Below are 13,209 nucleotides of genomic sequence, written 5' to 3' on the forward strand. Positions count from 1 at the left end.
TTGCACATCAAGTATGAAGGCAACAAGAGTTTTTTGATATTTTATAATAGCTGTGGGTGGTATCACATAATGAATAAAAGTTAGAGAATATTCATAGAGGATCTTTGCGTGGTTAATGCTGTTGCATGAATAGTTAAGCACCAATTCTGTTTTTTAATCTGCTCACAAAAGGCACTCATATTGATAAAATGTGACGGGGTAACTGTGTTCTTTGAAAACTGTTTTACCCCTTTTATGCCTTTTATGTACTATCCTTGATGTTACATGAAGTTACCAAACATTTCTAAATTGACCTTTGATATGGAATATTGTATTCCAAAATTCCTTGGGGCTATTTTTTTGAGGGGATTTTTATTTTTTCACAATGCGTGAGTGAATTATTTGATTTCCTGAAGAGATGGCTAGTTAAACTCAATGATCCGATATTACGGAATTAAGGACTAGGTGATCAAAATGGCATGAGAAAAAGATTACTCAGCAAGTAACTTTCTTATCTCTGCAAAACCCAGCCAGAAAGTCCTGTTATCCTTTCTGTAGAATTTCTGCATCTGCTGTCTTGTCACTGAAGTGTAGGACTACACTGGTAGTGTGACTCAAGAAAGGTGGCTTTTTTAAATGATGTATTTTAGCAAAGTCTAATGTTTTTAAGCCCGTAAGACTGTTGGAAGGAAAAAATAATTTTAAAAAGCAATATGATATAAAATGGATGAGGAAAGAGAAGAGTATCCAACTTTCTGCTCCTGTATTAGCAGCAGTGTCTTTGAGACACTACAGAGATACATCTTAACAAGTAGAAGGTGGTCAACGTTAGAAGAAGTAGAAGGTGACCTCTACATGGCTGAAAAAATTTAGAAGCTTCTTTAAAATGGAATATTTGCCTTGTTGTAGTTCAAGTATGCAGCATATAACTTCCAGGTAGTTACCTTTAGCAAAGGCACCAATATGGCTAATGTCCTTTAGTGTTGTCAACCATAGAAGATTTGAGAGTTAACAGATTTTCAGCTGTTTGACTGCTGAGGCAACATAAAAATAGTTTTTACCTAGGACACATCAAAATGTCAAACCTGAATTTCAAGCTATGAACAAACTTTTCAAATTTACAGAGTTTGTAGTGTGGAAACTTTCACGGATGAAGCAGCTACACAAGTGGTTATAAGGCTGTGGATGTAACTGTTCTTTTAAAAATATATCTGTGTTCCTGTGATAGTGTTGTGTTGTTAATGAACCTTGTGTCTTATTTCAGAGAGATTCCCCCTCTACATCCAGACAGTCCCCAGCTAATGGCCATAGCAGCACTAACAATTCTGTTTCGGTAAGATTTCCAGTTCCACACAGAGAAAGTGTGAAAGTTTTGTTGGTGCTCATCTGCCATTACTGTTATACTTATTGTGTGGTCAGTGGAAAATTTTGTCCTGCTGATAGAACCTAGGTTATTGCATATGTAACTCCCCATTTTTGTTTTCTAAGAGTTTTTTCCGACATACTCTTCTCATTAAAAGCCATATAGTGAGTTAAATGTTAATAACTGTAATGTGACACTTCAGTCATCCTTAAATCATTGTTAGCAGTTTCCTCAAAACTAAGCAAAGGTTTCAAGTGGAAGTCTTATTTCCATCCTAAACTTTGGAAGCAGTGTTTGAAGAAAGAATAACTGTGCAGTTAATACTTCGAGACCTTGTAGATTCCTTAAGCTTTGTGTTTTGAGAGACCTCTGGAATGTGTACTGGTTTCCGCTATCTGAGTTAACGAATTGGTGTGCCCTCTGCTGTTGTGGTACGTGCACATACTTTGTGAAATACGAGCCTTGCCTTGGATATGAAAAGCAAAAGGAAGTGGCTTTAAACTGCACTACAAACCAAGCTATTATCATCACATCTTTAACACAAAGTACTTCCTGTTTCGTATGTATTCAGGTAGAAAGGTGCTGTTGATCTCCTGTTTTGCTAATGTATGGTAATGTTAAAATTTGTGTTGTTTACCGTTTGTCATTGTTTGGACCAATGTAGTAACTGTACATGCAAGTTCCTTCAGTAAGAGTGCTGTCGATATCATGAGTCATGGGACTACCTAAAAAAAAATCCTAATTAACTACTCCTTTAACTATTAAAAAATACATATACACCATTACAATTGAGAAATGATTTGCCACAAGGTAAAGTACATCTAATTAATACAATAAAAAATAATGGTGTGGATGAAAAAAATTAAGAATTTTTTGTGAATTAAATCAAATTTGTAATATGATTAATAGTTATAGTCTTACTCTTTGGCATAATTTGTCACATGATACATTTTTAATAATACAATTTTTAGTATTTATTATAGCCAACATTCTCTTTTAAAAATAATATGAGGTATTAAGTGGAAAAAGGCATTCACATAAAAAGCCTCTTTCACTTGATGGTGCTTTTGTGTTGAAGATGCTGAATCGTATATTAAAAAGCACATTCTCTATCTGCTTAAACTATTTACCTGCTTTCTTCAGCTTGCTGCTAAACAGCCTGGGTTTGATTTTTCTTTAAGAAAAAAGTATTTTTTAAATGGGTCAATGCTTTATACTTTTGTCTGACTTACCATTTTACTGTAATGTAGTATGAATCACTAACAAATGGTGTTGTATACCCTTAAAAAGTAAAATGAAAATTTCTTCTCCTGGGTTGGCTTTATTCTGCAGGACTTGCCATCGACAACACAACCAAAAGGACGACAGGTGAATAGATATCCTCCATGGGAATTTATAAATTTAGCTGCTAGTGAACATCCCTGCTTATCTTTTTCCCCTCATATTCTGTATGTGCTGAACTAAAACATTTAAGCTTAGAAAATTTGTTCCTTTTTTTTTCCATTTTTCTTTTTAACTCATTTGTTTGTGGCTAATTCAAAGTAGCGTTTTTCATGTGTCCATATATGCAAGAGTAACAAATTCATTGTAAATTTAACTTGAGATGTTGTTTTTATTCAGAATGCATTAATAGACTTGCTGTTGTGCAGTCAAGTAGTCGCCTGTACAGATTTTCATCTTAGACGAAAATATTATAGTTTAGCTGAAATGGAGACTAGTAGTACAAGTGTGTAATACTCTAAAACATTGTACAGACAAAGCTTCTAAAGCTTCTTGATTTGATTTATAACTAGTTATTAACAAAGCTCTTCAAAGAAGTACAGTAAGTACAATTTCTATTAAGCGCTGGTAGGTCTGAAGATAGCCTCTTATTTTCAGTCTCAAGTCCAGATCCTGAGCTTCGTAACTTTAACCTGACAAATGTACGTGTCCTTGTAGACCAAAGGTCTTCCATCCAGAGAACCTCAAGAATGCCCTTAAGGGCTCTGCAGATGATTCCCAATGATTCCCTTTGCAATTTTAAGATATTTTTTTTTAACTGCGACCTCCAAACCAACACATAGCATCAAGGGATTTGTGGTTCATCTTCAATAACTGCTCCATTTAACCTTTCCAGAATATGCCTCTGAATCTTTAACTGTGGACTCAAAGGGCTTTTTATAATAATTCTTGCAATTCCATTCAAAAGAGTCAATGGACCTCATAGTCTGTTGCCTTTGAAAATCTTTTTGTATTACTGTCAGGTTGTGTTGGCTGGAATGGTTATTACAAGAATAGATTGTTCTTGCTTCATTTCCCATTTTTAAAACTTACAGCTTGGTTCTTTCAACTTTCAGTTGTCTTCTGAAGTTTCAGGCTGTGTGAATGTAGTTCTGAAGAGGCTTTGTGACAGACCTTCCGAGCTGTTGTGTTAGGTTTTGTTTTTCCTCTCATGAGGTATTTTTCCCAGGAGAAAAGAGTGTGTTCAGGACAATATCAGAATAATACCAGAATCAGTGTGTCCCTCATACTCGCACCATTTATAGTTACCCTTTTTTTTTTCAGGATTCTTTTCCCATTGACCCAGCATATTTTTTCTGGTAGCTTGTCATCCTTGAGACAGTAAGGGCTTGGATAATAGATACACTGGTATAAATAAGGAAGTGCATAATGTTCCATGAACAGACAGTATTGTCTTTGGGTGTAGATTTTGTAGATACTGTCTTAAACTGCAACAGGGACATGAAAAGCAAGGAAAAGTTTCTAGACGGTAAAAATACTGGTCACTTTTCTAGACCTATATTAAGTTAGGGTAAAGTAAAACAAGGAAATAGTTCAATACTGACTACCTCAGAGTAAGCCAGTTACTAAGTAAGAGTACTTGGTTTTAAAATATCCTATTTTTCAGGTGAAAAAAAGAACTTGGGTTGCTTATCTAAAGTCACACATTCACTACCCAGCAGAACAAGGGTCAGATTAGGAATATTACAAGTTGAGTTCTGCATTGGTGTTACCATCAGTTGCTAACTCTAAATAGATAAAAATGCATCAGGTACACGATAGTAGTGATGAGTCATTTTAAGTTAATTTATTCGTATGTTGGATTGCAGACTGGATTTCTACAGAAATAAACTTTTTTAAGTGCCTCGAACAGTACTAAGATTGCATAGCTACAGCTTTTTAAGCAGAGTTGAAAAGTGTTTGTTGCAGTTTAAATGAAGGATATTACTTTGCAATGTAAAACTTTTTTTTTTTTTTAATCTAGTCATCCTTAGTAAGGAAATCGGCAGCAGAGTATACATGGCTGTCTGAGTCACTGCAGGATGATGTTTGAATTTCATAAACTGCAGAAATTATCCAATTACCCATCTTGGGCATGACATTTAATTCTGGTTTTAAGATCTTTGGATGCATCAGGGCTGTAATTAGCAATGAAAACTAGAGATAGCTTTTATAGCTTTTATTTTTATTTTGTAGGATTGGGGCCTCCCTAACACACAAAGCAGGGATTTATATATTATTTTAAATTGTGAAGTCAAAATCCAAATTTCTTCTGTTAATGTTGCTTAGAAAATACCTTACTCCAGTCATTATATGGGACAATTCATTTATATAGGATTAGACTTTTGCTAAAAACCCTATACAGAGAATTTGTAGATTCCACCCAACTAACTATATGTGATAGGCCCAACAGTGGATTTCCTCTTTAATCTTAAAAAAAAGGTACTAAATTTTCAGTCTAAATACTAATGATCAGTAATGTAGCCTAAGTCCTTTATGTAGTCAAGTAATATTTCTTGTCATACACATTTTAAAACATATCATGGAACTTCAGTTGGAAGGTGCAGTGCAGTTCAAGTCATAAGCCTTTGGTCTATAATGATTTACGATAGTTAATGTTGATTTGAAGGATCCTATCAGTTTATTATAGATCTACAGAAAGTATTCAGAAGCGTACATGTGCTCAATTTTGCTGTTCACGTTTTACAGTATGTACAAGACACGAGCTTTCAAAATAACATCATACGTCTCCATTGTTTGCTGATATTTTTTTCTGTTCCATTTTCAACTATCACTTATGCTTTTGCCCTTCTGTTTCTTCCTTTGCTTGTTGCAAGCAGTATATGTAGCTACATGCACAGATCAAGTTTTCATCTGTTTCTCTTAATACTGTACCAGTAATAATATGGCAGTGTCTTTTATAAACTCTTCTTTATAGATATATGTCAGAGCACAATTTGAATATGATCCAGCAAAGGATGACCTCATTCCTTGCAAAGAAGCTGGCATCAGATTCCGAGTTGGTGATATTATCCAAATCATTAGCAAAGATGATCACAACTGGTGGCAGGGTAAACTGGAGAACTCCAAAAATGGTACTGCAGGTCTTATTCCTTCTCCTGAACTTCAAGAATGGTATGACTTAAGTTTTCCATAAAAATGAATTTAGCTTTGCTTGCATTTTTGTCTTTCATGCTTGTCATTGTTGTATAGCTAATTTTTGTGTAATCTTTCCTTCTTTTGAAAAAAAAAAAAGTATATTGCCTCAGTTTCTGTGGCGTTGAGTTTTTTCTCATATATGCTTAAGAGTTGGTTGAAATATCATATGTGTTATATTAGAAAAATAAGTACATGGTTTAATAACTTTTAGTAACTTTAAAACTTGTGCTTTCTGATATATTTTAGAAAAACAGGACTGGAGTTTACATACAAATTGTTTATATAAGGTGGTCAAATCTATTTCTCTTTTAGGCTCTAAACACTGTTGTCATTGGTACTGTTGACATGCAAGTTCTGCAGGAATAAGGTTGTAGCTAGCAGTCAAGCATCATTGTGGGAATTTGGGGGTTTTCTTCCCTTTTCCTTTTTCATGTGAAAGCCAAACAGCAGAAAGAAATCAGTGCAGAGAATCCTGAACAGATTAAACAAGCAGCAATGGCACCCAGTTCCACAAAAGCAATGCAGAGCCTTTAAACAACTTCCTGCAGAACCTGTTTAGTAAACGTTTTAAATATATCAGTACAAACTCTGGCAAGCAGGTCCTGGAGCATGAGTGTTAACAGCCAAGTTTATTAGTGTGGATAATCCAGCCCAAAATATTTCACAGGTGTTCTATATAAAGAATTAGAGTGCTGTAAAGGGGTTTAACAGCACCTGTACCACCTGTACTGGCTAAGGGAGATTTTGCTAAAAGAGAAACAGAGGCAGGCAGCCATTTCACCAAATCTCGAGAGCTCCCTTGCAAGCCCTGATATACTAGTGTACACTAGAATAGGAACACATGCAATATTTCATCCTAAAGGTCATCCTTAGGACATTTCCACAACACAAGAAGATTTGCCCTGAACTTTAGACCATAGTGGCCTTTCTAGACTTTGCTCTTCCAGTCTAGTCTGCTGCAGTGGTCTTCAACCATTTCAGTAGCTACCTTTCCTCCCATGCTCCCTTGATCTGTGATCTCTAATGATCTACCAGTAAGAACATTCTATGTATCAAAATGTATTAGTATATAAGTGTGTTTAAGTCATTAAAAATAAAAGTTTGGAAAAATGTTACTGTACTCTTGTGCTATTAAACAATCTTATTTTTCTAATTCATCATGCATGGCTTTTTAAAAATACAGTTATTACAACAATTTTTCTTTCTACTGCGTATGCCAGGCGAGTTGCTTGTATTGCCATGGAGAAGACCAAACAGGAGCAACAGGCCAGCTGTACTTGGTTTGGAAAGAAAAAAAAGCAGTACAAAGACAAATATTTGGCAAAGCACAATGCAGGTATGAAAAAAAAATGCAAGTATCTTTAAGAGGTTAAAATCTTTACAATCTAAACCTCGCCATTAATTGTTTAGCTGGCACTGTTATTTTAACCTAAACAGTCACTTACAAAAATACAAATAAAGTTTTAATTATGCCAACAACACTCTGCTTGTTCTTTGCTGTTTAAACGTATAGCTGAATCAGTTAGAGGCAAGCTGCAACAAAATAAATGTATCATAATATATCCTAGTATGGACTTACATTGTCTTGGATGTTATATTTAAAGAAGCACTAGAAACCAACAGGATATCAATTTTACAATCTGGTACTGTACTGTCCAATACAGAAGACTTTCAGTAGCATTCTTGTTAGCGTGTGTTTACGGTTATAGATTATATATGTAAAAACATGATGAAGGTGCATTTTTATTGAAGCTTTACAGCTGCAATCATAATAGGAACCACTGTGTAGTCAGCCTCCTATTTTACAGCTACCAAATTGAACAAACTGTGGAAGTTTTTCTCTTTGCAGTGATTTCTGCCTGAATCCTGAGATTCGGATTTCTGTCTAGCCTGCTGAAAATTTGATTTGTTTTGAAAATAATACAAGTCTGTATTTTACATTTCTCTTTATGTGTACAATCTTTATGCAGTATCAGAGCTCATAATACATCAGTACTACACAACCTACATCAACTTAAAGGCCATTTGAAAATAAAGTCTAGGAAAGTCAAAGAACAGTAATTATCATTTATACTCCTTAACTCACAGCCACATTTAAGATGTTCACAGTTAAATACAAAGTTACTTGTTAGTCTGAAACCTGTATTGTATTGTCTCTAAATATTTAATTATGACTCAAGTAGGGACTGAAAGCTTTAACTTGTTTCCTTTCTTTTGCTGGTTTGCCATTCTGGTTGTTCTAATGCTTCCACTTCACTGCAGTAACACTAAACCACGTTTTACTAATTATGACCTTAACAAAAACTGTTGAGAATAAACTAAGATTTTGCCACCTGAACTCTTTGAGAATATCAGCTTTAAAGTATTACTAATTGCGCCCAGCATACATTTTCACAGCATGCTACTCCCTTCAGTTGCGCCAGTATAACTTCGCATGGCTGTGCTGTCAACGGGACTAACTGAAGAACAACCCAACAAAAGCCACTTTTTTTCTTTAGGACAGTTAGATTTCTTAGTACAGTTCACAGTGCAGCTACATAGCTAATAACATCCGTGTGACTAAGTATGGCACGATACAGAGGAATAAGCAAAGGAAAGAGGATGGTCAAAGAAGGAGCAGACAATACAATGAGCTAGTTTTGCTCCTGAATACCTAGTATCAATTAAATCCCTGTCAAAGAAAGGTAACCTAAACTTCCCCGTCTTGATTTAGGGGGCACATTTTGGAGAAGGTTGACAGCACTTGGTTGCACGATTTGACCCCCTTAGTGCTTGCCACTGCCAATACTTTTAGACACTTATCATCAAAGCACAAGGTTTACCAAAAATAAGAATTATTAACATATAAAATTATTATTTTCAAAATATAATCTGACACTTCCCCTTCCCCCTAAGTAGTCAAAAATTTAACAAAAGCACAAACCGGAATCAGTATTTCTCTCAGAAACGTGTATTGATCATGGTGTCCTTCAGGTAATAAAGGTGATGCCAGTAATATTCCAGGGAATGATGAAAAATGTAGGATATTAAGAGGTTCACTGAAATGCTATGATGCTATTATGTATTTGTTAAGTTTAACTAAGATAGTACTGAATTTACATTCTCTAAAATACTGTATAACGAATGGTATTGTTAATCAGAAATATTACAACACTGCTTTTTGCAGGTTTCCGGTGTGTCTGTCTCAGAATTAAAAACATCTCCTGTTCTATCCAGAATAAGTATAATGAATTTGGAACTGAGAAGTCTAATCCAGATGTCATAATCTGGCTTGTAGAAGAAAGTAGAATTTATTTCTCGTATAGCTTAGTATAAAGTTAAATCATTTAGCACTATGCAATCTGTTTGGACTTTTCTGTTACTTCTGTCTCAGGGAACAGACTGAACAGGGGTGCCGGGAAATGAGCTACTAAAACAATTCATAGTCAGCTAAGACCAGTGCGTGGGTCTAGCTAATAACTGAAGAGCTAAGATTTTGTTGTGGTATGTTGGGATATTACTGGAACTAGAAATTTGATTATTCTGCCAATCAGACATAGTTTATGAAGTCAAAAGGAGAATATTTCAGTTACTTTTTATAAATAAAAGCAAAGATATTCTCCTTTACAAGAAAAATTGGCCATCACATTTTTCTTTTCTCCATACTTGATATTAGAATATTTTGTCCTTCGAGAGACATCTTCACAGTCATACATCTTATCATAGTAAAGTCTATTTGGAACCAAAGCCCACAGGAAAAAAAAATGTTTTTTTGAGTATTAGGTTCACTGACGTGTATAAATGCTCTAGAGATATGCCGCAGTGATAACTTTTTTTTTTTAATTTATTTTACTGAAATGTTGATGCAAGACTCCATAAGAGAACACTCTTCAGAACACTAGAACTGTGCTTCATATTATGCATAATGTAGAAAATTGCCAAGCTTTTATAAACTATGTTTATCATTTCTTAATGTGATTTATTTGCCTTGTGTTTAGACTATTGCATGGTAAAGTTTATTTTGTGCATATACTTTTTATTTTACTAATATATTACAAGCCATATCTCAATGACCCCTGTACATTTTTCATGCTGTCTTACTCCCAATGGCCTCTGTGCATGTAAGTAACCTGTCAAGTGACAATGCCTCTTTATTTGCTTCTTACTGTTTCCTTTCAAGAACTCCTTTTCTTTATTAGCTAGTAACACAGAAGCATTAAAAGTTCAGTCTTTAAATGTGTCCTGTATTCCTCATATCTTGTGTGTATTTTAAAAATAATCATTTTTCTTTTGTGTTTGAAAACCCTACAATCATTAGGTAATTCCATGTAGACTGAGACATATCTTCTCCATGCTACTAATTTTGATGAAGGCATTAATCTGTATCATTTCTGTTGTTTGCTCCCATTGTTTGTATCTAACATAATGTGGTTTTGTTCAAGAAGAAAATAAAAGATTGATTTTTTTTTTATTCTTATTTTTAGTGGGGAAAAATATTTTTCCCAGTACATCTTTAGAATGGTAATACTACAATGGTTAGAATGGTAAAACTGTTTAACATGTTGTAGATCTTTAGATATTGCTGCAATGAAATGAAATATTAGTTAATTTAAATTATGCAAAGTTGTAAAAATGAAGAATTCCGTATTTGTAGGATTGTGGAAAAGAATAAAAATATTACTAACTTCTTGCTTGTATTACCCTGTAATATTTGGGGAAAGGTTGAAAGAGATTTTTCTTCATGATAAAATTCAAAATGCTTCAAATGGACTTAGGAAGTTTTCAAATCCAAATCTTTTCATAGGCCTTAAAAAGTTGAGTAGGTCAGTTGACTAATTTGTACTTTGACCAAATTAAATTAGTTGTACTTTTTCTATGGGGTAAAAACACTGTCATTGAATTTTAAAATCTGCCCTATAACAAGAAATATGTTAAGTAAACCCTTTGCTGCTTTGACTGGGACTTTAGTACAAAGAACGTGTGCTTTCTGGTAGGCCCCAGAGTCTGAATGCCACCTGCTCTTGGTGGTTGGCAACTTCTGGAGTAAGCGAACTAAAGCCCCTGCCCTTGCCTTCTTATCTAAGGGGTTTGGGGCAGGGAGGGAAGAGATATTCCATATATCTAGATTCTTCCTTAAAAGACGGACAGGATATTGTTCAGGTGAATACACCACCTTAGGACTTGGAAACACTCACAGATGTCATAGTTCAGATGCAGTCTCTCCTCCCTATTTTCACAGCACGCACAAATGAACTGAAGACTCTTGCTAGTTATTATGTTCACAGTTGCTCGTTGCTGTAATCTTTATAAATACAGTTAGCTGCCTCCCGGTTTATTCATTAGAATTCTTCAAAAATAGGCACAAATGTTGTGTTATTGGGCAGAGTAAGAAGCTGTTTTTAATGAACAAAACTTGACTTGTCGATCATTACAAACCTTGGCAATTGACAATAGATTGATAGGCAGATGAAATTCATTCACTGCAGTTGAATTTTTTTCTGAAATAATACTTTTACAATTTTTCCCTAAATATGGTGGAGGTTCTTTTATGTAATGCCATCACTTTTTGTTAAGATTTTTCATTCTGTCACAAGTTTTAAAAGCATGTCAGTTTAACTAGCACGTCTGTTTAAAGAGAACTCTAATTACAATTAATGTGGTTGCTGTTTTGAAGAAGAAATACCACAAAGAATTAACCGTATTTTCTATGCATTTCTCAAAGTTCTTGTTAAACATGATTATGAAAGTATCCCTATCTTTAGTGTAAATAGATGTTCTCATATTGTATTCATGTTGGTCACTGTCTACAGATTTTTCTTTAGTATTGCTATTTCTTAGGAATGCAAACATGAATGGCATGCCATTTTAGCTGATTTTTGTGGTCTGCTGAATACTGCATGAAAGGACATGCAAATTTTGCTGAGCATTTCAGTAGCTGTGTTATTGCTTTTTAACAGTTTTTTTAATGAACACTTTTCTTAAAATTGCATAATGAAATGGTTTTATTTTCCATAACACATTACTTTGTATTGTAAATCTAACACTTGCTAAAATGATCATTTGTAGCACAATTAGTTATCACCCTTAATATGCCTTTTTTTCTTATCCCTCTGGGGGTCTCTTTTCTGTTTTAGTGTTTGATCAATTAGATCTCGTCACATATGAAGAAGTAGTAAAACTGCCAGCATTCAAAAGGAAAACACTAGTCTTACTAGGTAATTTTGAATTATTCTGAATATAACAGCATAGTTTTGAACCCGTTATGGTAGAAAATGTATAATTAATTTTTGTGTTGTGTATTAGGTGCACATGGTGTTGGAAGACGACACATAAAAAACACACTCATCACAAAACACCCGGACAGATTTGCTTACCCCATTCCTCGTAAGTAGCAATGTTCAATGTAGTGCAAAAATTGTATGTAGCGTCCTTGTCATGTACCCATTGCAGTACATCGTACGTATGTTCATTTCTACTGAGATTAATCTTCTGTTAAAGATGGATGAACTGTGATAAGATTGGATATGTTTCTTGTTTTGTTTTTTCAGAGAGAGGGGTAGTAAGTAATACCACTTCTACACTGAATGTTTCTTAGTATTCATAACACTTATTAAGTCTACTTTTCTCTACCCCAAACAGTTGCTAACTTAGAAGGAAAACAAACATTTTACATTTTTCTGTTCTAATTTTACATTAACAGCTTATTTAAGGCTGAAATAGCCATGAGATTAAAAACTGTATAATTCCCATGAGAAGAAAAATAAACTAGATTTAGAGGAAACTTTTAGTGTCTACCTTATCTAGCTGTCTTTAATTACTTTTCACGGTGTAGCCTTGAGGACTGGTATTATATTAAAATAATTCCGAAGTTCCCAGAGATGACAATAAGAAAAATAAAATGTAATTAACTTAACAGCTCACAAAATGGGTTGTTACCAAGAGAATAGGGACGTTTTCCCTTCACAACAATCTCCACCAGTACCATGGCAGGAACTGCGTATCCTACTGCATGATTTGTTGGAGATGCACCTTTTTTCCTCAAGCATAGGCATTCTGAAACAAGACCACCCATCAGCTAAATCTGTCCAGTCTGTTTCAGGCTGACTTCAGAAACCGTAGGAAGTATAAGAACCCAGATGTATTCTCCATTACAAAGAACTAAAGTAATAAGTGTATTGCCCTGGCGAGGCAGAAGCTGAACTAGTTCTTTTCTCACCTATACCATGAGGACCATACCTTAGATTGTCTGCATTAGGTTTCTGCTCTGTGGAAGCATGTGACTTGCATCCCTGATTATATAAGAAAACTGAAAAGGCTAAACCAGGAATCAGGATGCATTTTAGGTGTTTAAGCATCAGTATTATGTTTAGAGATGTGTTTTACATCATTTAACCTGCAGCCCTACTCCAGAGGAACAGTGGTCTCTGTTAACTCCTGTGTCATATCTGATCAGACTATATAGATGTATC

At 34.6% G+C, this 13,209-nt stretch overlaps 1 protein-coding gene across 13 annotated transcripts in view; it reads left to right on the forward strand.

Annotated features, from left to right (window-relative positions):
* The window catches only part of CASK (calcium/calmodulin dependent serine protein kinase), a 222,822-nt gene that overhangs the window by 194,296 nt on the left and 15,317 nt on the right, over positions 1-13,209 (forward strand). For 5 of the 13 annotated variants that reach the window (XM_066979981.1, XM_066979991.1, XM_066980026.1 and 2 more), the window contains 6 exons: positions 1,244-1,312; positions 2,675-2,710; positions 5,541-5,737; positions 6,982-7,097; positions 11,875-11,955; positions 12,044-12,124. In XM_066979981.1, coding sequence (XP_066836082.1) covers positions 1,244-1,312; positions 2,675-2,710; positions 5,541-5,737; positions 6,982-7,097; positions 11,875-11,955; positions 12,044-12,124 — 580 coding nt within the window. The remainder of the gene's footprint in view (positions 1-1,243; positions 1,313-2,674; positions 2,711-5,540; positions 5,738-6,981; positions 7,098-11,874; positions 11,956-12,043; positions 12,125-13,209) is intronic. The other 8 variants (XM_066980003.1, XM_066980017.1, XM_066979985.1 and 5 more) reach the window with 7 other exon arrangements.

This window comes from Anser cygnoides, chromosome 1, assembly GCF_040182565.1.
Source record: "Anser cygnoides isolate HZ-2024a breed goose chromosome 1, Taihu_goose_T2T_genome, whole genome shotgun sequence".
Taxonomy (NCBI): Eukaryota; Metazoa; Chordata; class Aves; order Anseriformes; family Anatidae; genus Anser; species Anser cygnoides.